This window comes from Lotus japonicus, chromosome 6, assembly GCF_012489685.1.
Source record: "Lotus japonicus ecotype B-129 chromosome 6, LjGifu_v1.2".
Classification (NCBI taxonomy): domain Eukaryota; kingdom Viridiplantae; phylum Streptophyta; class Magnoliopsida; order Fabales; family Fabaceae; genus Lotus; species Lotus japonicus.
Window position 1 is genome coordinate 67,105,175 of NC_080046.1, and position 26,128 is coordinate 67,131,302.

Consider the following 26,128-nt stretch of genomic DNA (forward strand, 5'->3'; position numbering starts at 1 on the left):
AAGGATCCACCCTCATCCATATTCAACCAAACCCCCCAAATACCACCAATCTGGAACCCTAACCTGCAAACCCAAGCATTGCTGTGAATCAGCGCAAATCGAAGGCAGAGAAAGAGATTGAGGTCTCTGTCACGGTGCGAGGAGGAAGAAATCGACATGAGAGGAAGAAATCTTCGTTCACGCTGCTCATCATCACCGTCATCTTCGTCGGCGGCGGTGGCGGCGGTTTGAGATGCCAGGATCGTCCTCCGTCGCACTCAGATTCAGATCCAGATCGTTGTTGCAGTGTTTGTGCTTCTGCTACGTTCAAGTGGTGGAGGCTGCTGGGGTTGGTGGTGGTGAAGAAGAAGAACAGGATTTGGATTGAACCCTAATTTGAGGAGAAGAAGAAGAAGATTTGGGTTGCAAAATATGAACACTAATTTTGATTAGAATGACTGAAAATTTGGGTTAATTTGGGGAAATTCTTTTTGAACAATTTGGGGAATTACTTTGGGAGAATTGATTTTATTAATTAATTTAGGGTTTTTTTTTTGTTGTTAATTGGGTCCAATATTCTGAAGTGTTATTTAATTTTTTATTTTTTATTTTTTTTTAAATCCATGTCAGCTTTTTTTGCCCTGTCACCGGTCCAAATCATCACTCGCCGGAGCTCCGGGCTCCGGCGAGGACCTGCTCCAAATGATTTATAAAGAAGAGGATCTTTTACAATAATTTTTCCGGCGAGGGACTTACCTCAGACGGCGACTCAAACACAGGGACCAATATGATAGTTAACCCATTTTTATATTATTGAATGTCAATTATATTTTTATGGTGTTGGTGGTGATGTTTTGCTGCTGAAACTAGAAGAAAAGAGAAGGAGATGGGTTTGGAGAGAAAGAGAGATGAATATATATAAAGACTTTTTTTATTAATTATAGTTCAAACATGATTTTGATTATTATCATCCAAACAATATTCATTTTTTTATAATCACGTTTGTTACAAATCACCCAAACATAAATCACGTTTATTCAAACACAATTTTACTAAAATCACGTTGTCAAAATCACGTTAGTTTAAACACCACGTTTCTAACGGAATGTCAAACGGGCACTTATAATTTATCCTCCTTCAATAAATGGATTTTGGCTTCTTTGTGGGTATCCATGGTGAAGATCCCTCACCAGCGGAGCTCTTTGCTATGAGGACGATGGATATTCAGTTATTTTGGGGACGAAATATTATGAAAGTATATTGTGAAGCGGATTGTTTGGAAGTAGTAGAGACTATTATCCATGATAGATTCAGATTACATGAGCGTGCTAGTATTTTTATGGATATTCACCTTAATTGAGACATTAGCCTTCGTAACATTCCCCACGAAGCTAATGACTCCGTGGATTGCCTCGCTTCTTATGGTGCTAGCCGCTGATGTGTGGTTACTAGCATAGATGAGCCTCTACGCATTGTTGTTCCTTTGTTATCTAGGAATGCTTTAACTTTGTAGTTTTAAAAAATGGATTTTGTCACTAAATAGTTTAATTTCTTATATTATTTTTTTTAAAAAAAAAACCCGCTTTTTATTCAGTCCATTTATTTATTTATTCCTGAAGCCACAAGTGAAAAGGTAAAGGCCAACCGATGTGGGCAGGTAAAGCAGCGCTGTAACCAAAATGGCCTTATCTTCTCTGCCACTGCTTTCACCTCTCAACACCACTGATACTGATTTCCATCCCAAACTGCTCCATTTCAATTCACCATCTTCATCTTCTTCTTCTCACTTCCCAGTTAGATTCCCAATCTATCACACTAGCCATTCCCTTGCTATCTCTGAGAAATGGAGAGCAAAAGTTTCATTTTTCCCTGCTTTTCTCAACAACAAACGCAAAGATGCAAGTACCATCAAGCAAGAACTTCTTGACGCCATTGCACCGCTTGATCGAGGTGCCGATGCCACTCTCGAAGACCAGCAAACTATTGATCAGGTCACTACTTATGTCTCCATATTTATTCTAAAAAATGTGATGCATGTTTGTTTGTTATCCATAATTAGTTCTCTCAATCTCAATGAAGTTCACATGCATCTTTATTCTTGATTCCTGGAATTTATTCCTAAATAGATTGCACGCAAACTTGAAGCAGTTAATCCAACAAAGAATCCCTTAAAATCTAATCTACTGGATGGAAAATGGGAGCTTATATACACTACCTCACAGTCAATCTTGCAGACCAAGGTAAACATTTTTTTCCCTTACAGTATTTCATGGTTATATTCATATTCAGGTGATGATGAATCATGTAAGATATGTTAGCACTATGATTTGTATATATTGAGAAAATAACAGAAAAGAGAGAGAGGAAGAGAACTCTGTTAATCTGAATATTCTATCATTAATTGGTACTTTCACTGTTGAGTGATACAATGAATATATAGCCTTCAATAGAGACTTCTAGTAGCTCACGTGCTAGTCACGTGATCTGTTAAACTAAGCATTTCACATGCTTCTGCATATATATCCCCCCCTAACAATTTGTCTCATGTTTGTAAGCATTGCATATTGTTTAGTGCTTCTTTAGTATAATAGATTTTAGTAGTTATTTATTGTACATTTATATGCAAGAAGTGAAGTTCAAAATCCTTGCATTACTTGAATTGATTTTCATCTCAAGAGTTATAATGCGAATAATAACACAAAGAAACGCTCTGTAGATTAGATAGAAGGAAATGCTCAATTGGAAATGAATGAATGAGAAAGTTACTGAGATTAACTTTTTGTTTTGTATGTTAGAAGTTTATGATTTTGTTGATTGCTGCAATTTCTATATGTTGATGTTAGGGAAAAGTTGAAATGTGAAAACACTTTCAATCTTATTACTGGGTGTGTGCATTGGGAATACTTGATTATTGGATTGATACTTTGTGTATGTTTGGTTGTAGTTGGTCCAAAAGCAAATGTGATTTCGCGTATTTCAAAGTATCAATGAGAATTGAGAAGCTATAATTTGTCACATTGAGTGCATAATAAAAGTATCATAGATGTTTGTATTCATTGAAGAGATTCGTAGATTCTAAAAATGGAAAGAGAAGTTTCCTTCTCTCGGTTAAGGACATCCCCCCATGGCACATAGCATGCACTGTCTACATAATAGGTTTTGGTTATTAATGTTTGTATAAGGAATTTAGGATTACATGTCTTATTGCTTACTCTATCAATTATGAATATGATACATGTAACCCTAAAGTAGGAAGTTTGAGGTTTCTCTTTTTGCTTTACCTCGTCTCTTCTTCCTTTGCCATCTACAATCTTTGCCTCCATATTTTGTACTAACTTTGTCAATATTGTAACAACAGAGGCCAAAGCTGTTGAGATCAGTTACAAATTACCAAGCCATCAATGCTGATACTCTCAGAGCCCAAAATATGGAATCTTGGCCATTCTTCAACCAGGTGACACTTGATGAAATTGAGATAAGTTTTCACCATTTATGCATTCTCATTCTAACATTTGCATATGTAATGAATCAATATTGTGAAGGTGACAGCTGATTTGACCCCTGTAAATACAAGGAAAGTGGCTGTGAAGTTCGATACTTTCAAAATTGCGGGATTTGTAAGTATTTGGAGTCTCAATAGTTATCATTGAAACTATATTTTATATTGCTGTAGGAATGAGCATATGCAACTTGGTAATTATTCTCGCGTTGCTTTGAGGACCTTAGGAATGAAAAATGAAATTCTGTTGAGGTTCTTTTCAAATGCTAATTATCTAACTAGCTCCAAAAAAGTCCATTCACAATACAGTAGTTTAGTATATACTACTATCCGACATCTGCAATTCTGTATGGATGTGGTACCATGATAAATAAGTAACATCTATGTATGTTTCTGCACTTTTGTAGATTAAATAAGTAATATCTATCTATGAGCATAATCTATTTCATCATAATGTACTTGTGCAGATACCTGTTAAGGCACCTGAAACAGCTCGTGGTTCACTTGAAATAACATACTTGGATGAAGAGCTGCGGTGAGTTACCAAATTGCTCATAAAGATAAAAGAAGTCCAACATTCTTTAGTGTGTTTGGTTCCACGATTGAGTCTTAGAAATTATTTCTCATTGACCAAAATCACTTTTAGTCTTTAGATGATCATTTAGATGTTTAGCAATCGACATAGAGAATTGTGGAGAAGCTAGAGATTGTAGTTTCTGCGGTGAACATAATAAAGTGAGATTTTATAGCTGAATTCACAACATTACTCTATAGAAATCACTTTTCGCATAAACATATCTAGACATAAATCACTTCACTTTCAACTTGCCTTAACTCACTCTTACGATACCCAATTTTACCTAAATCAATTTTATCCAAAATTAATTCTGATAATGTTGCCAAATACACACTCTGTTAATGAACCACATTGGACCTTTTTACCTCATCTCCACTGTAAATTACTTTACTCTGTCTGGTATAGATATTAATACTCGTGTACACACTTTCTCATCATAATGTAACAGGGTATCTAGAGGTGACAAAGGAAACTTGTTCATCTTGAAAATGGTGGATCCCACTTACCGGGTTCCGGTATGATGTGTTGTTGGTATTGAAATGCAATACTTGCGTTCATCTTGTCATTGTGTTCAAGGAATTCAAAGTACTGCAACAGCTTCCTGAAGTTGGAATACTAGCACTGTCTCAGTACTCAAGTTCAAGCTGACTTAGCATGTTGGGACTATGCTTTCTATACAAAAATCTCAGATAAACTGAAATAGTTTGCATATAGTATATAATATTACTCACTGTAATTGGGTTTCCTATGTTTTTTCCCTTTAAATCTGTATTATGTGGAAAATTCCATTCTAGAGAAGTGGTATGTGGAAAATTCCATTCTAGAGAAGTGGTTTTCAGATACTTGAAAACCGATATGAATGTAATAATGTATTACCAGCTTTGGCTACGGTACAAAGACAATGAAAAAAGTCTTTAACTTTGTGAGACCACTATACCATTCTATATATTACTTGAAAATTGGATGGTTTTGATGTGTAATTTCGAAAGCTAATGAGAAAATTCTATTGACTACCTCTATCCACACTCTCCTCTGCCACCACCTCCTAGGGCAGCTGCTTCACCTCTTTTCGCGGTGTTGACGGTGGCTGGATCCAAGTTCAGCTAGAGAAACCAAGTGAGCTCTGTGACGCACCAGCCGGGGTAGCACCAGTAACCTTGCTGTCAAGTCCCACATTTTAATGGCGGTGGCAAACTTGGAGACCTTGTAAGTTATGGTGAGCAGAATAGTTTATGTGGTACATTTTGAAGGTCTCCAGCAAACTTTTTTGTTTGTATGGGAACTTGTTAGGTTTTTGCATTCTGAAAGAAGCTACTAATTGTGGCTTGTATGAAATGAGAAGTAACTACAGAATATTTCGACATGAAAGATGAAACCAAGCATGTTGTGTATATCCAAGTAACAGTCCCGTTTGCAATCTATCACCATATTCACTTAATTTTCCTTGTACCATGTTGGATAACTCCATATTTTACAACTAGGTTTACCCGTGCAATTAACTATAATAGTTCATTCAATAAATAAGGTGTCGTTATATAGAGGGGATGCATCTCCCTTTTTTTTTCTTCTTCCTTCACTATCATTATTATCTCAATTCAAGCTTATTATTTAAAATGAGTCATTACTAGTATTGAGTTGGATTCCAAGTAAATCACCATAATTGTTGACTGCCTAGGAATATGACTTGATAGTAATGAAGTAGTATTGTGTATCATTATGCTTAATGCTTGTTCAAATTAGGAATTTCTAAATAATAAGGATTCTTGGGAATCAAATTACGTAGTATGAAGATTCTTGGGCCATCAAGTCCACAACTTAGTGTTCAATTGTGAGGATGACCCTCCCTCACGGGTTAATTCCTATTCTTAAGAAAGATGCTAGAGGCGTAGCCTCTTCTAGCTCATGTTAGTTTCGGGCTTACGCCCTCTATTTTAGCAAAAAAGAAAAAGATTGAGATGGTTTCAGCCCGAACCAATATTGGCCCATTGTATTATCATAAAAGTGTTGATTTATTGGATTGCTTTTGTTACTAGGTTTTATTCTTTGATTCCTTCAATTCAATTGTCATTAATTCATTCGATTTCATCGCGTTGGTGTTTGATTTAACTAGTAATAAATTCGTAGAATTTCTTTTGGTTACAAGAGGTAGAATGGTAATTGAATTTTAATTTCTCATGAAAATTTTATGTTTCCATGGAAATGGATAATTTTCACACTTGTAGTTTTTTTTAAGGCTGCAAACATTGTCCATATAACACAATCAAACTCGAGTCAGGTTGAACTATAAAGGACTGGCAATTTCTCTAGTAAAAAAATTGACTTAATTGCAAATTTAGTGCTAAAACTTGAAATAACTTGTTAAGTTGGAGTCCTCTATAGGAAGATCCTTCAACATTCTGATTAAGGAGTGTGTATGTGTCGGTCTCCTTAATATGCCACTAGCATTCTTTTTGAAAGTGTTTTCTCACTGTTCTACCATTTTATGTAAAATAAAAACTTATTAAGTTGGACCATTTAGTTATATTTTTCTATTTTATCTATAAATAACATTTATGATAATATTATTCTATGTATGCATGTACTTTCAAACAATCCCTCCCCAACAATATAATTCAAGTCTCCCTCACATATTAGATTTATGTTGGACTAACCCCTAACAAAGATCGGATATCAGACTAACGTTACATTATATTCACTTCCCGTCAATGGGGGCTTCCCCCCTTTTTCACCCATTTAGGCTATCTCTCTCATCTCTTCCTACTCTTTCTTCTTTCATTGAACGCATCGTCACTACCACCAACCATTGGACTTCGACTAATAGCATGTGTTTTGTTACACTTGGAAAATTAAAGAATTAACAACAAAAATACTCAAGCAAGTCTAGACAAGAGTGGAAAAATATTTAAGTGATGATCAATTTGTGACTCAATTGTCACAAAAAAAATAAAATTAAGGGACTAAAATTGTTTTAAAAACGTTATAAATTGAGAGTTAAAATTACAATTAAACTTACATACCATTTTTTCGAAAAAAACAGGTTATAAATTATGATAATTTTCAGACACTTTATGGTTGTCTTCTGTGATCTGAATTCACAAAAGAAAAAAAAATGGTTGTGTTGTTTTGTGTTGTGTGTCTGTGATGGAATCTGTTTGTTTAAAGTTTAAACGGTCCCAAAATTTGAAATAGCTCAAAAACGAAAGCGGGCTAATTTTCAGTGCACCCTCCTCCTCCAAAATTTGAATTCCCTTTTTAAGTCAACCAAACACAATACAAATTCACCACCCAAAAACCTCATCTCAAATCCCAGCCAGATCTTCATTCATTCTCTTCGGATTTCAATATGTGTAAGCTTTTTCTCTAACTTTTCAATACATATAATAAATCTATAATATAAGGCAGGGTTTAAAGCTAATTAAGCAAACAGTTTAACTAGTGATAGCACAGATGAATTGAGGTTTTTAGATTCTGCTAATATTTGTGTTTGATTTGACGCCTCCAATTTTTCTTCATGAGTGATTAATGTCTTCATTGTTTCCTCTAGTAGTCCTTGTTCATAGTGCTAATTTGAAAAGATGCTCATGAATCTATCTACCTGCATATATACTGATAATTAGCTATTTTCATTACTGTCCTCAGCCATGGAGTATGTCCCAGATGTCATACTTCAATGCATCTTGTCCCATATCAGTAATGCTCGCGATGTGGCAGCTTGCAACTGTGTTTCTAAGAGATGGAAGGACTCAATGGCTTATGTTAGAAGCCTCTACTTTCCTCGCAACTCGTTTGATAGCTATTCTGCCGATGAAAGTCCTGATGATGTTGTGAAAAGAATGGTATCGACAGTTGTGCAATTGGAAGCGCTAGTTGTATACCCCCCATTCTCCCCTCGTGGTCTTGCTTCATGGCTATCACTTGTAGGTCTATCTCTTTCCCGGCTCGAGCTTCGAATGGACAACCTTGCTGACAATCAGGCCTCCTGTGAAAGCCCTTCAAAATTGGATTGCATTGGTGCAGCAAGGAATTTGGAGTCTCTAAAACTTTGGGGTGTGTTGATGATACATTCCCCAAAATGGGATGTCTTCCAAAATCTTAGGACCCTTGAAATAGTTGGTGCAAGATTGGAGGATTCTGTATTGAATGTGGTGCTTCAGTCATGTCCATACCTGACAAGGTTGTTACTGCTTGGATGTGAGGGGATTAGATCAATCTCAATCGACCTTCCGTATTTAGAGCAATGTAAGCTGGATTTTTATGGTTTGGGGAACTGTTCACTTTCGCTAACTTCCCCAAAGATTGAATCTCTTGAGGTACAAGGCTGTAGTTGGATTAGGGTCCCTGAAACCAAGCATTTGAAGAATCTTACAATATCCAATAGTGCAGGTAGTTGAATGTCTGAATTGACTCCTGCCCTCATATATTTCTTGTTGCCATGTTTTTCTTGTTGTCAAGCAACCCTGCCAAAGTAATTTGTCTTATTTGATTGTTAGCTTAATTTTCTTTGTTAATTGTTTCCAGGGAGAGTATACAACATTGATTTCGGAAACCTTTCAGCTCTGGAGTTCCTGTCTATGAGGGGGATCCAGTGGTGCTGGGATGCAATATGCAAAATGCTGAAACTGGCAAGTGAGGTGAAGCATCTTTATATGAAGGTTGAATTCACTGGGGACTATGAGGCTCTTCAAGCCTTTCCAGAGATTGATTTTGTTGAGTTTTTCAACAGCCATCCCAAGCTGCGCAAATTTGATGTCCATGGAGCCATGTTTGCAGCACTATGCCAAAGGAACAGTCTGAAACATGTAATTCAACATGATTTTGATATTACAGGTTTGATTCATGGTGTCCTATAATATCCTATCTGACAAAGATACTCATTCCCTTTACAGGTGGATCCAGGATTTGTGATTCCATGTTTAGAGGAGGTTGTGATCACAGTGAGATCACCACTGAAGGCTGAACAAAAAATGAGTACTCTAGAGTCCTTGCTGAAGTATGGGAAGAATCTAAGGACCATGGTTATCAAGATTCTTCAGATGAAGAGCTCTGAGAGCAGCGCTGATGATTTTTTTGATGACATTTGCCGATTTAGATACATGAACTATGGGATAGTTCGAATAGAATAAAGCTCAGAACAGGCTATTATTTCTTGATGCGTTCTAATACAGGACATTTCATGTTGATTTCCAGTTTCAGCTGGACTGCTGAGCTGATGATGACTCAATGTTTTGAGGAGCTAATTTGTTGTTCCGAACATCATTTAAAAATTGATTTTCTTTTTTAGCCAATTTAGAGAATGTGTGTTTGTTTAAATGTTTGATGAATGTGAACATACGTTTGCCCTCACATCCTTTGGCTTTTTAGCCTCAAAATATGTGCAAATGGATTTTGAGGAGAGTGTTGACAGAAAAACTGTTAGAGCCAGAATGGAATCAGTTTTCTTATCTAGTTTTCTATTTCTTGTTTTCAATAGTTTCAAACACAACACAAGAGTCATCACTTTTAAGTGAATATAATTTTTCTTTTTTAATCATTGCTCCAACTTCATAACTCATTCGGATATACCAGAATTGCAATTTGTGTAGCTTTAGAGTGGCCAATATCAATGAAAATGTAGCATGAGCAACACCAAATGAAGTCAAGCATGCATAAGTGGGATCACATAGAGGAGGTAGATGGTGCGGAAATATCTGAAGGGCAACAGAGTGGCGGAAGGGGAGGAGTGGCGGCAACCGAGTCGTCTAGAGCAAGCTGGTAGAGAGGCCTTGAGTTCAGATATGGGAGGGGAAGGGTGGTTGCGACAGCTAGTCTCAGTCTACTTAAATCCATTCTTCAAGTCTGTAGTTAGATTTAGATTTAAAAAAACAATCCAATAAAAATTTAGGACCGAATATCAGAGGCGAAACTCATTGTCATGCACCTCATGAACACCCGTCCCAAGTAAATGTTTGAGGCTTAGCCAACCATACATTTAACAATCTGTCTTATGAGCATTGATCATATAACCCAGTTCAGTTGTTTGATTGTTTCCCTAACAAGAGACGGTGGTCAGGCATTATAACTAAATTCTACTAATAAGAAAAAGTTGGAGACGCTGTAAGTGTACTTAGAAAAAAATTCCGGTTGCTGTAAGAAGTATAGCTCATAAAAATGCCAAAAGTTTAAAATTCCTTCCTTAATCTTAAATTAACACTTGCACCATCTAAATAAGCTTCTTCTTCTGGAAATATCGCTTCAAACGCCACAGCTGCAAAGCTGAAACTACAATGCAAATACCCAAGGACATTATACTAAACGTTGCCACTCTGGTATTTGTTTTTTCACTCACGCTCCTCATCTCCGCTTCCCTGAGCAAATATACAAAACAGAGTGATATATCAGAAGAACTAAAACCATTTGCAATCAAAATTCTTAGGGAGAAGTCTTGAAATGATGCAAATTACCTGCCCTTCAGATATTTCAAATTCTCGAGGATAGCCGTCACTGATCCTTCTAGCTTTCTCAACTCAAGTTCTACTCCCTGAGCATCAATCATGTTTGGAGACTAATGTCAGCGAAAAGTAGCATAATGAAATCATAGAGAATAGAGGTAGAGTTTAGTTCAAATAGCTCGCAATCAATACAGGGTGATTTTCGTGCTCATTGTGCAAAGAACCAAAAATAATTCAAGCAATGTATAAAACTACAAAACTTGAAAGTCTTACAACCGTGTGGATACAGAACTTAGACTCATTCTTTGATAGGACTTTGCGTAAATGTCATCCCTTGAGAGACAGAACTCAGAAGTTCTACATGATATTCACAGGCATATGAATAGGTTATAGGTATCATTGACATGTTTACCTCAATCTTCTCTTTCTTAGCAACTTCATCCCAATCCTTTGCTGCAATTCCAATTTTCCAATCAAGGTGCAAGCTAACATCTCCAGTCCCTTGATTATTCTCCAACGAGAAGCATGCTAGGTAGCTCCCAGCCTCTTGAGTTGTAAAAGCGAAATCACCGTATGTTGCATTCTCCGAATGATGAAGATCTTTTCCATATGGTGATGTCACCTAACCAAAACAGAAAACTGAAAACATCACACAGAGCAACTTACAATCAATAGACCCAAACACCCAATTAACAATCTAATGTCTCAAGGTTGTGTAGCTCAAGCCCCAGTTCAAGTTGAATCTTGATGACACAAGAATAGGTTCAGACATGATTGAAACTATTATTGTTAGGTTTGATGATGATTTTTTGGAAGAACACAATTATTCAACCCACATTCCAGCACCGAAGCAAATTGCATTAGGTGAAAATCTACAAAAAACCAACATTTACAACATTACAACACCATGAGCAAGATAAAAGCATGCATTCAGGTTGGTTAACATAGTCCAGACAATTAGTTACATGGATCATATACTTTGAAAGGGATCAGCTAATTATTTAACACAAAAGGGCTAATCATCAATTTTGCATGCAAAAGCAGTCCCTCTCTGGAATCGTCAATTACCAACTCCATTTCTAATGGATGATGATGAACGTACAATCGGAAAAGGGTAATGGTATGAGATCAAAGAATGGTACCTTGACAGAAACGGTGGGGTTGAGGGTTATATTATAGTCAGGGCCAATGGCAACGTAATGTGCCAAAACGACGACGTTGCTCTGGATTTGTTCGGAGACGCACTTGGTACCGGAGGGGGGTAAGACGAACCAGACAGCGTGACAAGTTGAGAAGAAACCGAGGAAGAAGAGAAGTGACACCAACATATGAGAATCAGACATCATAGCCCTCTCTCTCTCTCTCTCTCTCTCTCTCTCTCTGTACACACACAGTCAGACAAAATTTGACTTCACCGAGGAATGAAAAAGTGAAGAAATCCTGAGCAAGTACAAAACTTTAGATTAAATTAAAATTTTGAATTTCCTATATAATTGAAATATAATAATCAATTTATTGATGTATAATTTGTAAATGTCTTTTTTTGTATTATGTTGTTTGACCAAATAATTCTTTTTTTTACCAAGGAATTATAACTTTCTAAGTATTAATTGAATAAATTAAGAAATTAATTTTAAAATCATAACTGCATGAATAGATTTAAGTATTTATTTATGATATTCATTCTGCTTGCTTCTCATTTTGTTTGATGTTTTAGTAATTTTTTTTTAGTTTATATTTTCATTTTACAATACCAACTAATAATTGAATACTACTTTTACAACTCTCACGTATTTTATAATTAATATTGATTGATTTTATAATTAATATTGATTGATTTTACTTTTAATTAATATCCTTATAATTAATATTGATTGATTTTGCTTCTATCAAAACTTATCATAATTTGAATCAGGGAACAATTCATCATTATGTGATTTTTACACAATTTTATAAAGAAGACCAATTTACATAAGGTATTGAAGCAATTTGGGGTGGGAACTCCAATTCACAATTCCTTAGCAAAATCGCCACCCTAAGATATTGTAGAATTCTGTTTGAGCGCGACGAAATATGTGAATAGGAAATAATGGCTTGACTGGTGAATGAGACAAAGAGATGAAAATGATGAGAAGAATAACCGAAACAAGAAGGAAGCTCATTTTGATCGAGCAAGTCATAATAAGATAATATTGGGAAGACATTACAAGGATATGACGAATACATTCTTTGCTCATGTACCTAGTCCTCCACCATTCAAAAGCCTTAAAAGTATCTCGACGGTTCAAGATTGGCCACAATGCAAATGAATGCGGTTAAGTTAAGGATGCAATAGAACAAATGATCCGAGAGGATAAGATGAAGAAATATGTGAAGAAATGTCAAGTTGTTGGAGGAGGATGATCCAATAGAAAATATAATCTAAAGTAGAGCAAAACCTTGTTTGAAGAGTTAATTTAAGTTTATTTTATAGTATTAGCACTTATGTAAATGTTTGAAATAATTCATATAAATACCTAATGATTTATCAATAAGCACTTTTGATCATTTATTTATGCTTATATGTAACGTATTTTCAGCTTATTTTAATTATTTTTTTAAATTAATTTATAAATAAACACTTATACAATAGACACTTATTACCATAAACACTTAATTAAACTACTAACTCCAATCCATCCTAAGTGGTAATAATAGTTTGAATACATTTTAGATGGAAGCAATTCAAACTATATAAGTTGAATGAAATCATAAACAAATCCGTTTCTTTCTTATTGGGCTTAACCACTTGATGATACGCAATTGACCTTTTGTTATAAATCATTTGAGATGAGCTGAGTTATTCATCTATAACTTGTTGAGAGTTCTATGCCCTCATATGATCGATTATAAAAATGTTGACTCATTAGACCCTTTGCAATAATATTCTATAAGCTTATCATAAAAGATGTCTCAACTAGGATTTCTCTGATACTCTCAAAATCTCTTTATTCGGAACTGCTCTTCAAAATTAGCATTATGATATAATTTTTCGTCCTTAAAAAATAAAAGTAAGCACTCTATTATGTCGTGATAGAACATGATATATTATGTTAGTGTGTCTACCTTCTTCTTGATCTCATCAGCTACTCTCATAGTACTTTCCACACTTCAACGGGTTGAACTTGTCTACGAGTCCCTCACACTTCAACGGTCACCCATTTTGTGTTTCTGCAACGCCATACTTGTCTTATCCAATTCCATAAGAAAACATTTTGCTAGGAGATATCATAATCTGTCATAGTTTTACACTTTCACTAGTTTTTAAACCGTATTAATTCACATCTTACTTTTTCTTCCGTATTATATTTTCTCATTATTCTTTTTTATCTTTCTCTATTTTTCTTATCACATTACCAATCATATCTCTTATTTCTTCTTAATTTTATGAAGTGAAGTTTGATTCGGAGTGTGAATAACATATTAACCTTCTATAGATCATGAAAAACATTATTTTACCCTATGGTGTCAAAAGGAAAATGTTACTTCCACACCTCAAAAAGAGGTGGAAGAGGTAGAATGAGGTGAGAGATGGGAAGAAAAGAAAAAGTAAGAGAGAGAAAGTATGAGATGTGATAGATGATAAAAGAAGAGAGGTAGAAACAAAAATAGGTAGAAATGAAATGTTTAAAAAATGAGGTGTGTATATATCATTGTTGGTGTCAAAAGTCCCCAATCCCGTTCATGCTTTGTGAAATTAGACATCAAAATTTCAAAGCAATGGGCCCACTCTCCCACTATGATTAAGATTCCCCATCTATGAGTCAGATAAGAAAACACCCTTCCAAAACTTATCTGCATCCTGGAGAAAGAAAGGTGTTTCCTTAACTTTCTGTGAATATGAACAAAAGCAACTCCAACGGTTCCATTCCAAGTCAGTTTTACAGCAAAATGAAGCCCAATTCATTAGTATAACTATAACCTTTAGCTTATCAAAGGAAAAAGCGGATTGGTGATTTTTTACTTCAAACTTGATGAACCTATAAATCTAATTAAGCTGACTAAAACGCTAATTATATTTGAACCAACAAACAAATAGTGCGAATCAATATTGTACACCCACATCTATGGCCATTTTTTACCATCATAAAGTGCATTAGCGCTCGAAAACCTCCAAATATGTGGTATGTTCAATAGTAATATGCATTAGGCGGTGGTTTATGTATCATAACTCAAATATGTATATTATGTATCTAAGCATTTGCGACAAGAGAATTAGTCTTGGTGAGGGATGTGGGGTCCAATGTGAATGTGCCCCAAAATTTCAAGCTCTTAAAAGGCCTAGTCCTATCCTACCCATTACTACTTTTCCTAGCACTAAACCAAACCAAGCTAGCTAGATCTGCTTCTTCAATTCACAGAAAAATGGAAGCTCTCCTCTCCCAATTCACCTTCCTCTCAGACCAGGCTTTACAAGACAAGAACTTCGATCCATCCACCATTGAAGATCTCATGAAGCTATTCGAGATCGAGTCATACAAGGCATGGGCAGCAGCAGAGCTCGAGCAAGACCAAGAACTGGAAGAAGCTGAGGCTGCCATGGAACAAGCTGAGAACTACCTCGAATCGGCCATGGAAAGCGCCATGGATGAGTTCAGACGCTTTGAAGAAGAGCTTGAGAGGATGTCAAGAGATGAAGTGGACAGCTTAGTTCAAACTGCAGAGAGCGCCAGAAAAATGGGGAACTTGATGGAGAAAGCTGCTTCTGTTGCTTCCAAGAGGTATATTGAGGCTGCACTCAATTCTGCAACTGCTTCTATGAAATCTGCTTGGAGAGGAATCTCTTCTGGGAAGGTTCATCCTTCTTGAATCTTGATCCATGGTGGAAGAAATCCATGGCAATTTGGATGGATCTTACACAGTACTTGTTTACATTTCCAGCAATTTAATTTATGTATGTATGTATTTACCTCTTGTTTCTTACTAGTTAGTATTACTCTTTGATTCTGATTCCTGAACTAATTGAGGAGATGAATATCTTCAATTAATGTTACTTTTGAACTTAATCTTTAATTGAATGTTTGGTTTCACTCTGTTTGCACAGAATTAGGGACACATTTAGACTGAGTTTGCGTAAATAGCTTAATTAAGTGTTTATGACAATAAGCGGTTATTCATAAGCTTTTTGAGAAGCTTACTGAAATATGCCGAAAACAAGTTATATGTCAGTCTAAACTCTTATTCATATGCTAATCCGAAGTATACTCAAAATAGCTTATTGATAGGTAATAAGTTATTTACATTGTTAGACCTATTTGGAAGAGATTATTTGAGCTTATTTTATACGGTTATACCATAAATGCTTATGCGGCTTATCTTAATATTACTCAAATACTAAGACTTCTAACTTCTAATCAAAAGTGATTCTAGAGCATGTTCCAAAACTGTGAAGATGAACAAATTCTTGCTCTTCAAGTTTGTAACTAATGTTGATGTGTCCCTGGTCTCCCAGTTCATTCACCAAGCTTTTAATTTTGAGTTTTCACTTTTCTTCATTTTTAGTTCAGCTCCAAACAGAATACATGCAAAATATGTACTGTCACCAAGCTAGTTCACCAAGAATATATGATAACTTCTTCTAGGCCTATAACTGCGAATATTGCTAATTTGAATATAAAATTTCTAATTTTGAAAATAAAAACTTGTTCACTTCATACAGAACCTGATCTCAAAATGATGATAGTGATTAACTTGTGCATGTAAACATGAAACAGGTTTCCAAAAATGAAACAGCTTCGTAGAAAGAAAAGATAACTACACATTTATGGTTTGTAAAGCGCTTTTTAGCACCTCTGTTCATGTCCTTGGGGCAATACTTATGACCAGGAAGAACACTGCTCTCACACCGCCACTTCTAACCATCGATTCTCCGGCAATTACCAGGTTCAGATTCTATGCTGTTTCTGTCGTTGAGGTATGGATGATTGCAACCAGAAGCTGAAATGCCAAGCAGAAGAAACAACAAAGCTCTTAGAAGCTTTCTATTGAAAAGTTTTTACCTTAAAAATTACTGAGAACAATAACAAGCAAATAAAAAATGCACATACTAATGATTGCAGAAAGTACAAATCCAGGGGTTCGGAAGGATTTAACATTTTTTCCATCACAATCAAAATTTTAACATCTATAATATACAATCAATCTTGCCCTTGTTACCACATGTTGCTTGCTAGTTTCTTACACCAAAAACAGTACTCACCATATTAGTCTTAAAAATGAAATGTAGTACCTGCAAATCCCTCAATGTGTATTTTGTATAACTCTACTAGAGAACCAACATTTTATTTGCATCTTTTGCCAACAAGTGATTCAATGAGATCAAGACAACTATTCTCAAATAGCAAATGGAAAATGCCATAGGATCACTACTTTTAATACTGATCTTGTTACTGATACAAGTCATGTTCTGCTAATCTTTCTTGTGTAAATTAAAGGTGACTTAACATATCTAAAGATTTGTAATTTTACTTATCATTTAACATCTCAAAATCACAAAAAGGGTTCTTGCACTAATTAAAGTCACTAGCAATTAGCAAATCCATTAAGCAATTTCCCCACTTTTGAAAAAAAGAATTAGCCTATAAATTAAGTCCAAAAGAAACATTGAATTCATTCAAAGACGATAATCAAGACACTGCTTTTCATCAAAAGTGTTCCATATATTATACATACATGGGTGGTGTGCAAGAAGTTAATATTCTTACCAAAACATTGGACAACGTGAGGAGGAAGAGGAAGGTTATTGGCAAAGTGGTTGAAGATTTTCACTTGATGATGAAGCTCACGCCTCTGAGTCTCTGTGAACGGACCTGAGATCACAGGGTTTATTGCCTCTTGTTGTGGTGTAGAGTAAGCGCCAACCCTGAGATCAAGTTCAACAATGGAGGAGGATTTTTGTCCCTTATCCATAATAACCGTGTTCCCTTCATCAACTACACCACCCTCCTCCATCTGAGTAAAATAAAAAATTCAGCAGCACCACTACTTTACTAGTAGTAGGAAAGAAACAAAGATGATGGTAGAGGGAGAAAGCAGAGTGCAAACCGCAAAGGAAATGGACTAAGCAGTGTCAGAATACAATTTACGAAATTTTACAAAAGAGAAATGTTGATACGTTCCGAAATGCTATACGTTTCGGAATTCTTTTTTTTAAAAAAGCAAGAATCAAAAACGTGGAAGTTATATCAGTTATGGAATGGTTTTACAGATTATAAGTTATGATCCTTAAATTTCTCCAAATTAAATATCAAGTTGATGACCATCAGCACAGCTCCAATCAACGATCATGAACATAGAAGAAATTTACTTATATTTTAGGCAAAGGCTACGGTACACGAGCGGGCAAGTCGTGTATCTGTACCTAACCACTCATCACCGTTGGATATAATAATTAAATAAATGGACGGCTAAGATGCATTACCGGGTACTAGTTATGTATGACACACTATTAATTGCTATATCCTCCTCTGGAATTAAATCAATTGCAAAGGTAGGCTCTTACATAATTGTTGTAGTAGGCCATGTTCAATTGCTTATAAGGCCCTGTTGTGTAGCGGAACGGCCCCATCAAACACCACAATCCTTCCCTTTTTTCATTTCTCGTTAATTCGGTTTCAGAGTGAAGTTCTTGTAACCAAAAAAAATAAGAGTGAAGTTCTGTGTGCTTTGGTGTGCTTAGGGGAGCTCGAAATCAACCCAGATTGTTATAGATCATGATGCATGAATCAAAGATGGACAATTCATTGAACCCAATTCATGATTTACGAATCAATTCGTAAGCTTGAACAGTGGAATCAAAATCAAATCAAATTAGTAAGGATTCGTAAGCTTTATGATGCAAGAATCGGTGGCTAGTTCCAGTGGATGCATGTAGGTGAAAGTGTGTGAAGTTTGGGTTAGGATTGTTGAGCACTGCATCGTCGAGCTCAAAGTGTGAGAAGTTTGGGTTAGGATCGTCGATTTGAAAGCTCCACATTTCCCCTAATCAGGTTCGTATCAAATCCTTTTCCCAATTCGATTTAGGGCTTTACTTTCTTTTATACTAATTTCCGTAAATTTGATCATGGAATGAACTGAGGCAAGATCAAGTATGGCACTGGAATGTGAGGTGCAAGATCAACTCTGCATCGTGGAGATTGTAGATGAAGCTCGAGATGCAGCTCAGATCGGTTTGAGATGGGAGAGGCGCAGGCAAAAAGCCTTATAATGAGATGAGAGGTGCAGATCGGTTTGAGATGAGAGAGGATAAGGCAAAAAAGCCAGCTCACGACACAACAAATTGGGGAAAACTACTTTATACTATCAATTAACCTTAACGGACCCGTTATTTTTTTCCAACTCCGTTTTGCAATTAAAGACATTTTTCGGATCTACTTTTAAATTGTAAAAAGTTAATGAAACCGGTTGTAACCGGTAAAATCACTCATGTATGCATACACCACATGTGCCGGTGATGCACGGTAGCCTTTGCCTATATTTTATAAGATTATTCCTATAAATAAAGAAAAAACATTTTATAAGATGAAGGGGCTAAGCTTTGAGTACGATAAAATAAAACTGAAACAAACGCAAACGATGATGCAACCACTCTAACATCGTGATTGAGGAGTCTACATCACTCTTTAGAAAGGAAACTCAACACATGCATGCCAAAGGGGAACTCAAGGTAAGCACTCAAGTCGCCAACCAACCCACCACCTCTTTATGCTCGCTAGAAATAAAAGAAAATGAGATACGTAAACCACCATGAACAAACCTCATATAAGCAATGCAATGGATCATGTTAGCATACGGATGAGCCTCGTCCCCTATAGAAGCAAAAACTAGTTGGATAGCTTCTACGGGGTTAGTCGGTCTCAATAACCACGTGCGAAAAATCCAAATCAACGTCAATATTTATGAATATACGTGTAACTCATAATTTGATAAAGGGGGTTCGTCGTCCTCAAATTATGGCAAAATCATAAGAATTTACATATCATTTTTTATTTCTAAAAGACACCACTACAATTACCAGCGTTATCATGCTCATCAACATTACACTAATTTAATGTTTTAGTCTCCACATTTATCTTTTATGTCTAATAATAAGAAATCCTAAAGAATGTTTAATCAATAGCCATTACTAAATTAAATCATCTATATAAAAAGAAAAGAAAAAGAGAAAGGTGTTTGCGTATAATATATCTTGGAGTTGGGCTCAGAATCTCAAATCCTGGAGGGTCCGAATCCAACGACCTGTTTTGTTTGGGTCTTTGGTTCGGATAGAACGACGTCGTGTTTAGATTAGAGTATGCACGCACGCAGCACTTTCTCCATCTTCTTCTTCTTCTTCTTCCTTCTTCAATTGTCGTTATCGTGTTAGGGTTTGCAGAGTTCCAATTTACATCGATCGCAATCCCTCATTTTCACACCACGCGAAATCCAAATCCATAGCATCCGTCGTTTCCTTGATAGCGATTCGCCTGATTTTTTCAGGTGAAATTTTGTTATGCTATTGAATTGGCACAAGAACAATCTATTTCGCGATAGGCTTTGATTTACAAGCTTGATGAATAGCTATTTAGTCCAGAAATGATTGTTTTGTTTTACAGGGAGGAGAAGTAGGAGGAGGAAGAGGATTTTCTCTTCTTGAGCTAGAAAAACATCATAAGCTTATTGAGGATCCATCAGGTGTTAGGAGATGCCTCGAGACTTGTCGCGATCCAGATCAAGATCGCCTCCCTACAGGCGTAGACACTCACCATCTCCTGTGGCTGTGGGGCATAGGTATAGCAGGAGGAGCAGAAGAGACAGAAGCCGTTCCCCTTATTCATCCTACCATTACACCAGGTGAGGTGAACCTTTTCCCCCAAATTGGCAAGTTTCTGTGGGTTTATTTCCCATTCAATTATATTTATTAATTAATTCATTCCTCATTTAGATTAGATGTTCCAAAAATTACCACTAATTTGTTATCTTGTATTTGGAGATTCAAATTCACCAATAACACATATATAGAGCACAATAGAGACATGTTATGAACCAAATATCCCAAAAGCTCAAGCTGTTTGGTAAAAACACATGAAAATATGCCCCCTCATGCAAGAGTTCTTTGACCCAATTGACTCTTGCATGAACAATGCACAGTCCCACCTACCTTGTGCTAAAACTCAACTTTTTAAATCGAATAATGGGGGCAACAAGTATTGAACTCCAAGTATTGAACCAACTATCTAAGCTTAATTTTTTGGGTGAAGACACATGAGTGGTTTTACAATATATTTCTAACAAGAACAATGTAGGATAGATACTAATCATAATGAAATAAAAAAAGCTTCTATTCATAACAAAAGAGCACTTTCTTCCCATCACATGGGAAGGGAGGTATATGAACAGGTGGTAGGTGCTGATGAGTGTTTTTTCATTGCTCGATTATGACATTTTGCTTCTTCATGTGGTAAAAGATGGAGCACGCAATGGTTATTCTTTGCAATTTGAGGTAACTGTACATGTTTTTGTATTTAGTGTGCTAGAAGGTGGGCAGGCTTTAATATTCACTCTTGGTAGCTGTTTAGTTGCTGAGGTTCATTGCTTATGATCGTGTGTATGATACAGGCGAAAAAGTCGTTCTATTTCACCCAGAGGTCGCACAAGTCCTTCTACAACTCCACGGCGTCGTAAAAGCCGATCCCCAACTGCCAAACGATACAGAAGACATAGAAGTAGGAGCTCCTCATTGTCTCCTACTCGTAAATCTTCCAGTCCAAGCCTTGAGTCAGTAGAGCACAAAACAGCCATTGAAAAACAAAAGAAAGAAGAAGAGAAGAAAAGGTAGATTAAATGCTTATCATCATCTCTAACTACCTTCTCTTCACTTTACCTTGCATTATGCTTTAAGATATAAGTCAATGGTGGGTTCTTCTAGTTGATGATGAGGATTTCAGTTTTTTATTCATAGCTTAATTTGTTGCAAGAACTTTGAACATTAACGTTATTAAATGTTCATATCTCTTATACAAAAAAAATGATATTATCTGTATGGCATAATCATGCTGGAAAAGTTAGGAAAGAAAGGTTATTTTGTTAAACCTTGTTATTAGTTTCCAATTCCAATTCTTTGGTGAAGTATTTCTAGTCTAAATTCTCCCATCTACATTATAATTCTATATCTATTTCAAATATTGGCATACTCTACTTTCTGTGGTCTCTATATATTGTTCTGATATATTATTATGCTTAAATTCATGTTGGATAGGATTCAAGACATTTGCACTTTGTATTTTGTACTACAAAACTTTTATTGGTTTTCTGTCATCGTCATGGATCGTTTCTCTCTCTCTCTCTCTGCACTTGCTATTGATATTTTGCTTAGTCAATGGCTCTCTCGTCTGTCAAGAAAATAATGTTTATGAAAAAGAACAGGATATTAAGCATTTTATTCCCTTGAATTTATTAAAAGGTAAAAGGTGTCTGACTCCTTTTGTGGGCGTCAGCACATGCTTTATTCAGGGGGTTTTGATTATGAATTAGCAAAGGGATTGGAAGCCCTCCTAATCTGATGTTTTCTTAATTCTTTTCCAAAACTATTGTGTTGGTTGTTTGTGGCGGATTTCTTATCCTGGGTTGCATTTCCATTTGAACTTATTCTTTTATCCCAGACAGAAAAAAGGCACATTGCATCTTATTTCTATATTACATGTGATCTGGACTCTATACTATGTTCCACATAGTAATTAAGAAACTCGTGGAAGGATTTGATGTCTCATAAATTTATAAATTTTCCACCAACTAAGCTGCTCATCTGGTATCTCCCCTGGTTTTTACCAGGGTTGGGGATTCGATCCTCCACATCATCCCCAATTCCATTCCCAAAGTCCCAAAGAAAAAATAAAATTACTCAACCTTTGTACTGAAAAGGTGACATGTGATTTCTATTTGTCACTTTCTTGGCATTAGTACATAATCTTTTTGGAGTCCTGGGAAACCGTAAAGGTCTCATCCTAATTTTTCAGAAAGTTGCTCTTTCATCATTGCTGTTCTTGTCGTTTTACACTGTCCGTGTCAAATCACTAAAATACGTTGCATTTATTGTCCACAAAATTCTATACATTATTGGTCATCCTACTGCGTATCTAGTTGCAACTTTTATATTTCTTATTAGTTGAATGCTTGAAGCTTAGAATATCTGCTCACACAAACTGCATTTTCGAAGTTAAATGGAGTCAAGTACTTCATTGACTTATATAATTAGATTATTTGACGTTCAGATTCCTCCTTCTTTCTATCTTTCTGCTCTAGTCTCCATTAGTTTACCAGCTGGATCCCCCTAATTTTCATCATACTTTTTCATCATACTGCTCAGTTGTTCTCACTTCTGGTTCCATTGGTTTTATTCCTGAGAACTGCAGATTAGTGTTTTACGTTTCGTTTTTCAATCAGCAGGTCACATGTGAGGAATTTATCAATTTGAGTAGTTGAGAATTTCTTTTAGAGAGAAATTATGAGCAAGGAATTATTGTTAAAAATATTTATCACTAAAGGAAACATTATAAAATCACTTCAAGTGGTTGTACCACTGACTGATTATCGTTTCTCATGGTAAATATTGTTAATTAAGTTGTACTTTTTGTTCCCAATTGTTGGGGTAGAGCTATGGTCCTTAAGTAGGAAGAGGCTTAGTTGTTAAGGACTAGTTTTTGTAGTACACTGTCTGAAAAATTGACCTGGCCCTGTGACCTTCCCAAGAGCCTAGGTATCGGTCTTAAGAACTAAATCCACTCCAAGTTTATTTGATGCGAAGTTTCATCCTCTGTTGCAGTAGTAGTTTCAACTTGGTGTTCTATTAGTGTAAAGTCTCTTGCACTGCAGAGTAACTATTATTTTCAACAGGATGAACATGTGGTTTTTTTACTACTTTCTTGCATTTGGCACTTAACTACCAAAATAACTTGACCTGTTTCTGAAGAACTAACTTGTCAAAGATGTTTAATGTAACGCTTCTAGCATTCCCATGATTAGTTTAAAACTGCTGCATGTTACTTGAATTTCTTCTCCACAGGCTTGTCTGAAGGAAGGTACTGCTATAATTCAACTTGTTATGTTTGATGATCAAATTGGCTGCCTCATTTATCTACTGTTCACGAGTTTTGAAACTCATTTGTTTGGATCAGGATTCAATAGAGGTATGCCTTAAAAGCATAACCATTTTTTTAGTGCCTTTGTCATCATGGAGGTTAGTTTGCCATTGATTGTGGTTTTCTTTAAGTAGTTTATGAAATTGTAGATAGAAAAAGTGAAGAATAAAAAGGGGAGTAAAGAAAGGAAGCAGACATGTCTATTGCCCACTTTATATGTTAGTTTCCTATGATAAGAACATTGAGTCCACTTATATGTGGCATTTCCCCCTGTTTGAATGACCATTTTCCTGCCTAACATTTTGTATGTTTTCACAGGCGTCAAAAGGAAGCAGAGTTGAAATTAATAGAAGAAGAGACTGCAAAGAGAGTTGAAGAAGCAATTCGTAAGAGAGTTGAAGAAAGCTTGAATTCTGAGGAGGTTCAGGTGGAGATTCAGAGGCGGTTGGAAGAGGGACGAAAGAGACTTATTGTTGAAGTTGCAGTTCAACTTGAAAAAGAAAAAGAAGCTGCTCTTATTGAGGCTAGAGAGAAGGAGGTATGTGTTTCAAATCACTCACTCTATACTCTCGATTCATTTATCTGGTGTGATTAATTGCATGATTATTTGCATGATTATCATGTTCTTTTGATTTAACAAATCTTTAGTCTTCAAATTTGAAAGTTATATGATTTCCTTAATATTTCAATTTGCAAGTTTGCTGATTTGATTGGATTATGGCCTTTTACCTTAGGGTAATCATATGATGGTTGAGTTATAACTTTGCTAGGTTGCTTGTGTCTTAATTTATCATAGATTCGTGGCTGAACAAGTCCGTGATTGATACTTCAATGTTTTAGGTCTTTTGGTAATCTTATTTTGAAGTTTCAATGTCTTTTGACCTTGTTTATTGAAAGCTAGTTTTCATTCACCAAAAACAAAGGGCTAGGTTTTTAGTAAGACTGTGATAGGCTTCTTGCATGCACGTGTACATATTTTTTAGAGGACTAATAGCATGTTTGGCAGCTTCTCTTTCATCAAAATCAATTATGAAACCTAAAAGCTGTCACATAAGCTTCCCCGTAGAAATCCAGAATCAATATGACTTCAGACTTTACTATAGAAAGGTTTCCAAACATGCACTAAGCCTGAAGCCATTGTAAAACCTAATGGACTCACTTTGATCTGTAGGAACAAGCTCGTAAAGAGAAGGAAGATCTTGATAGGATGCTTGAGGAGAACCGGAAGAAGATTGAAGAAGCTCAGAGAAGGGAAGCTCTGGAGCAGCAAAGAAGGGAGGAGGAACGATATAGGGAGCTAGAAGAGATACAGAGACAGAAAGAAGAAGCCATGAGAAGGAAGAAACAAGAGGAGGAGCAAGAACGTTTAAATCAAATAAAGTTGTTAGGAAAAAACAAGTCCCGACCAAAGTTGTCATTTGCTCTTGGATCCAAATGACAACTTCTATATCTTTTTGTTTGATCTAAAGTGTTTGTGCTCAAGACCACATTTGCATCTGTAATTTGACATAGCCTTGGGTTTAATGTGACACCATCATTACTCTTTCTAATTTGTATTACATTTCATTATTTGCCTGCCAATACTCTTACTTTGGAATTGCACCGTTGAGTAGTGACTATGGGAGAGAGAGAGGATCTGGGCAAATTATAGTTTAGAATCTCTTTCATGGGAATGGTAAGATTCCATAGACCTATTATTTTAGATCCAACAAAGAATGAATTAATACTATAGAACCGTTGCCCCCCCAAAGCAAAATGAATGACCCTCTCTTGAGGTCTGAGGACGAGGCAGTTGGTCTTGGGTTAGGAATGAATTAATACTATAAATCCGTTGTCCCCCAACTCATATGAGTGACCCTCTGAGGCTCTCAGTTAGTCTTGGGCTATGGAAATGGGTTGGGCTAGGTTGGTTTGTTAATTCTATTGAACTTACTTTTATCAAACGTGCTTTTTACTTCATTCCCAAACACAACATTTTTAATCTTTCAATTTATCAAAGAATGCACAAAACCTCAATACAAATAAGCAAATTCTTGGAACATTTCATGGCCTTGAATATTTCAATTTAAGTCTAGCTCTTCCTTGAGGCATTTACTATCATGAAAGTTGAAAGATCATGGAAACCCTGCATTAAGAATAGAAAAAGTTACAGCAGTCATTTCATCATTCATATAGCAATTTAGCTCTATTGGAAAGATAACATTGGAGACTATGTCAGGCTAATGCAAAATTGCAAAAACAGAAGACCATTATCATCACCAAAATAATAGAAAAAAATTTATCTAGTAAGTTTCAGATAGATATAGGTAAATTCCAGAATACAAATTTCTCCTCCGTTCTCTAGCCTCCTTCCACTACTGTGCTTCAGTTATTTCACCACCTCCCTCTGCCATGTTTTCATCTGCATCTGGATCTTCATGCCGGCCTCTGCCACGTTTTCATCTGCATCTTGATTAGAAGGTGGTGGAGCTGCACCCACCTTTAAGAACTT

General features: G+C 35.9%; 6 protein-coding genes across 8 annotated transcripts; 4 read left to right on the forward strand and 2 right to left on the reverse strand.

The window, feature by feature from the left end:
* Positions 1-1,598: 1,598 nt before the first annotated feature.
* On the forward strand, positions 1,599-4,986 carry LOC130726119 (probable plastid-lipid-associated protein 4, chloroplastic). Its single transcript, XM_057577349.1, has 6 exons — positions 1,599-1,970; positions 2,106-2,219; positions 3,338-3,433; positions 3,522-3,596; positions 3,946-4,013; positions 4,504-4,986. Exons 1-6 carry the CDS (start codon positions 1,659-1,661, stop codon positions 4,574-4,576), a joined length of 738 nt encoding a protein of 245 aa, XP_057433332.1. The 5' UTR covers positions 1,599-1,658; the 3' UTR covers positions 4,577-4,986.
* Positions 4,987-7,216: 2,230 nt separating this feature from the next.
* Positions 7,217-9,451, forward strand: LOC130726166 (F-box protein At1g10780-like). The gene is made up of 4 exons (XM_057577394.1): positions 7,217-7,402; positions 7,695-8,438; positions 8,574-8,854; positions 8,942-9,451. Exons 1-4 carry the CDS (start codon positions 7,399-7,401, stop codon positions 9,176-9,178), a joined length of 1,266 nt encoding a protein of 421 aa, XP_057433377.1. The 5' UTR covers positions 7,217-7,398; the 3' UTR covers positions 9,179-9,451.
* A 456-nt stretch (positions 9,452-9,907) lies between these two features.
* LOC130726167 (transmembrane emp24 domain-containing protein p24delta4-like) lies at positions 9,908-11,907 on the reverse strand. Its single transcript, XM_057577395.1, has 4 exons — positions 11,626-11,907; positions 10,896-11,105; positions 10,496-10,572; positions 9,908-10,399 (listed from the first exon to the last, which is right to left on the reverse strand). Exons 1-4 carry the CDS (start codon positions 11,827-11,829, stop codon positions 10,255-10,257), a joined length of 636 nt encoding a protein of 211 aa, XP_057433378.1. The 5' UTR covers positions 11,830-11,907; the 3' UTR covers positions 9,908-10,254.
* Positions 11,908-14,811: 2,904 nt separating this feature from the next.
* On the forward strand, positions 14,812-15,552 carry LOC130726616 (uncharacterized). The gene has a single exon (XM_057577921.1). It carries the CDS (start codon positions 14,888-14,890, stop codon positions 15,329-15,331), a length of 444 nt encoding a protein of 147 aa, XP_057433904.1. The 5' UTR covers positions 14,812-14,887; the 3' UTR covers positions 15,332-15,552.
* A 777-nt stretch (positions 15,553-16,329) lies between these two features.
* Positions 16,330-17,556, reverse strand: LOC130726617 (growth-regulating factor 7-like). Its single transcript, XM_057577922.1, has 2 exons — positions 17,227-17,556; positions 16,330-16,459 (listed from the first exon to the last, which is right to left on the reverse strand). The coding sequence occupies exons 1-2, from the start codon at positions 17,471-17,473 to the stop codon at positions 16,377-16,379; spliced, it is 330 nt and encodes a 109-aa protein (XP_057433905.1). The 5' UTR covers positions 17,474-17,556; the 3' UTR covers positions 16,330-16,376.
* A 2,179-nt stretch (positions 17,557-19,735) lies between these two features.
* On the forward strand, positions 19,736-25,206 carry LOC130721967 (uncharacterized protein At1g10890). 3 transcript variants are annotated; one of them, XM_057572555.1, is made up of 5 exons: positions 19,736-19,999; positions 20,116-20,353; positions 21,119-21,334; positions 23,956-24,175; positions 24,809-25,206. In XM_057572555.1, the coding sequence occupies exons 2-5, from the start codon at positions 20,205-20,207 to the stop codon at positions 25,073-25,075; spliced, it is 852 nt and encodes a 283-aa protein (XP_057428538.1). In that variant the 5' UTR covers positions 19,736-19,999; positions 20,116-20,204; the 3' UTR covers positions 25,076-25,206. The 3 variants fall into 3 exon arrangements, with proteins under 3 accessions (XP_057428538.1, XP_057428540.1, XP_057428539.1); XM_057572557.1 differs by lacking the exon at positions 19,736-19,999 and adding an exon at positions 20,968-21,002 and having other exon boundaries at positions 20,215-20,353; XM_057572556.1 differs by lacking the exons at positions 19,736-19,999; positions 20,116-20,353 and adding an exon at positions 20,362-21,002.
* Positions 25,207-26,128: the final 922 nt, after the last annotated feature.

Excerpts from the sequence above, each read along its gene's own strand:
- LOC130726119 (XM_057577349.1), top strand. The coding sequence starts at position 1,659 with ATGGCCTTATCTTCTCTGCCACTGCTTTCACCTCTCAACACCACTGAT. Across the intron at positions 2,220-3,337 it reads AGTCAATCTTGCAGACCAAG|AGGCCAAAGCTGTTGAGATC; the intron begins GTAAACATTTTT and ends TTGTAACAACAG. Across the intron at positions 3,597-3,945 it reads CTTTCAAAATTGCGGGATTT|ATACCTGTTAAGGCACCTGA; the intron begins GTAAGTATTTGG and ends GTACTTGTGCAG.
- LOC130721967 (XM_057572555.1), top strand. The coding sequence starts at position 20,205 with ATGCCTCGAGACTTGTCGCGATCCAGATCAAGATCGCCTCCCTACAGG. Across the intron at positions 21,335-23,955 it reads AAAGAAGAAGAGAAGAAAAG|GCGTCAAAAGGAAGCAGAGT; the intron begins GTAGATTAAATG and ends ATGTTTTCACAG. Across the intron at positions 24,176-24,808 it reads TTGAGGCTAGAGAGAAGGAG|GAACAAGCTCGTAAAGAGAA; the intron begins GTATGTGTTTCA and ends TTTGATCTGTAG.
- LOC130726617 (XM_057577922.1), bottom strand. The coding sequence starts at position 17,473 with ATGGAGGAGGGTGGTGTAGTTGATGAAGGGAACACGGTTATTATGGAT. Across the intron at positions 16,460-17,226 it reads TCACGTTGTCCAATGTTTTG|CTTCTGGTTGCAATCATCCA; the intron begins GTAAGAATATTA and ends TTGGCATTTCAG.
- LOC130726167 (XM_057577395.1), bottom strand. The coding sequence starts at position 11,829 with ATGATGTCTGATTCTCATATGTTGGTGTCACTTCTCTTCTTCCTCGGT. Across the intron at positions 11,106-11,625 it reads ACCCCACCGTTTCTGTCAAG|GTGACATCACCATATGGAAA; the intron begins GTACCATTCTTT and ends TGTTTTGGTTAG. Across the intron at positions 10,573-10,895 it reads CTAAGAAAGAGAAGATTGAG|GGAGTAGAACTTGAGTTGAG; the intron begins GTAAACATGTCA and ends ATTGATGCTCAG.
- LOC130726166 (XM_057577394.1), top strand. Across the intron at positions 8,439-8,573 it reads TACAATATCCAATAGTGCAG|GGAGAGTATACAACATTGAT; the intron begins GTAGTTGAATGT and ends AATTGTTTCCAG. Across the intron at positions 8,855-8,941 it reads AAAGGAACAGTCTGAAACAT|GTGGATCCAGGATTTGTGAT; the intron begins GTAATTCAACAT and ends TTCCCTTTACAG.
- LOC130726616 (XM_057577921.1), top strand. The coding sequence starts at position 14,888 with ATGGAAGCTCTCCTCTCCCAATTCACCTTCCTCTCAGACCAGGCTTTA.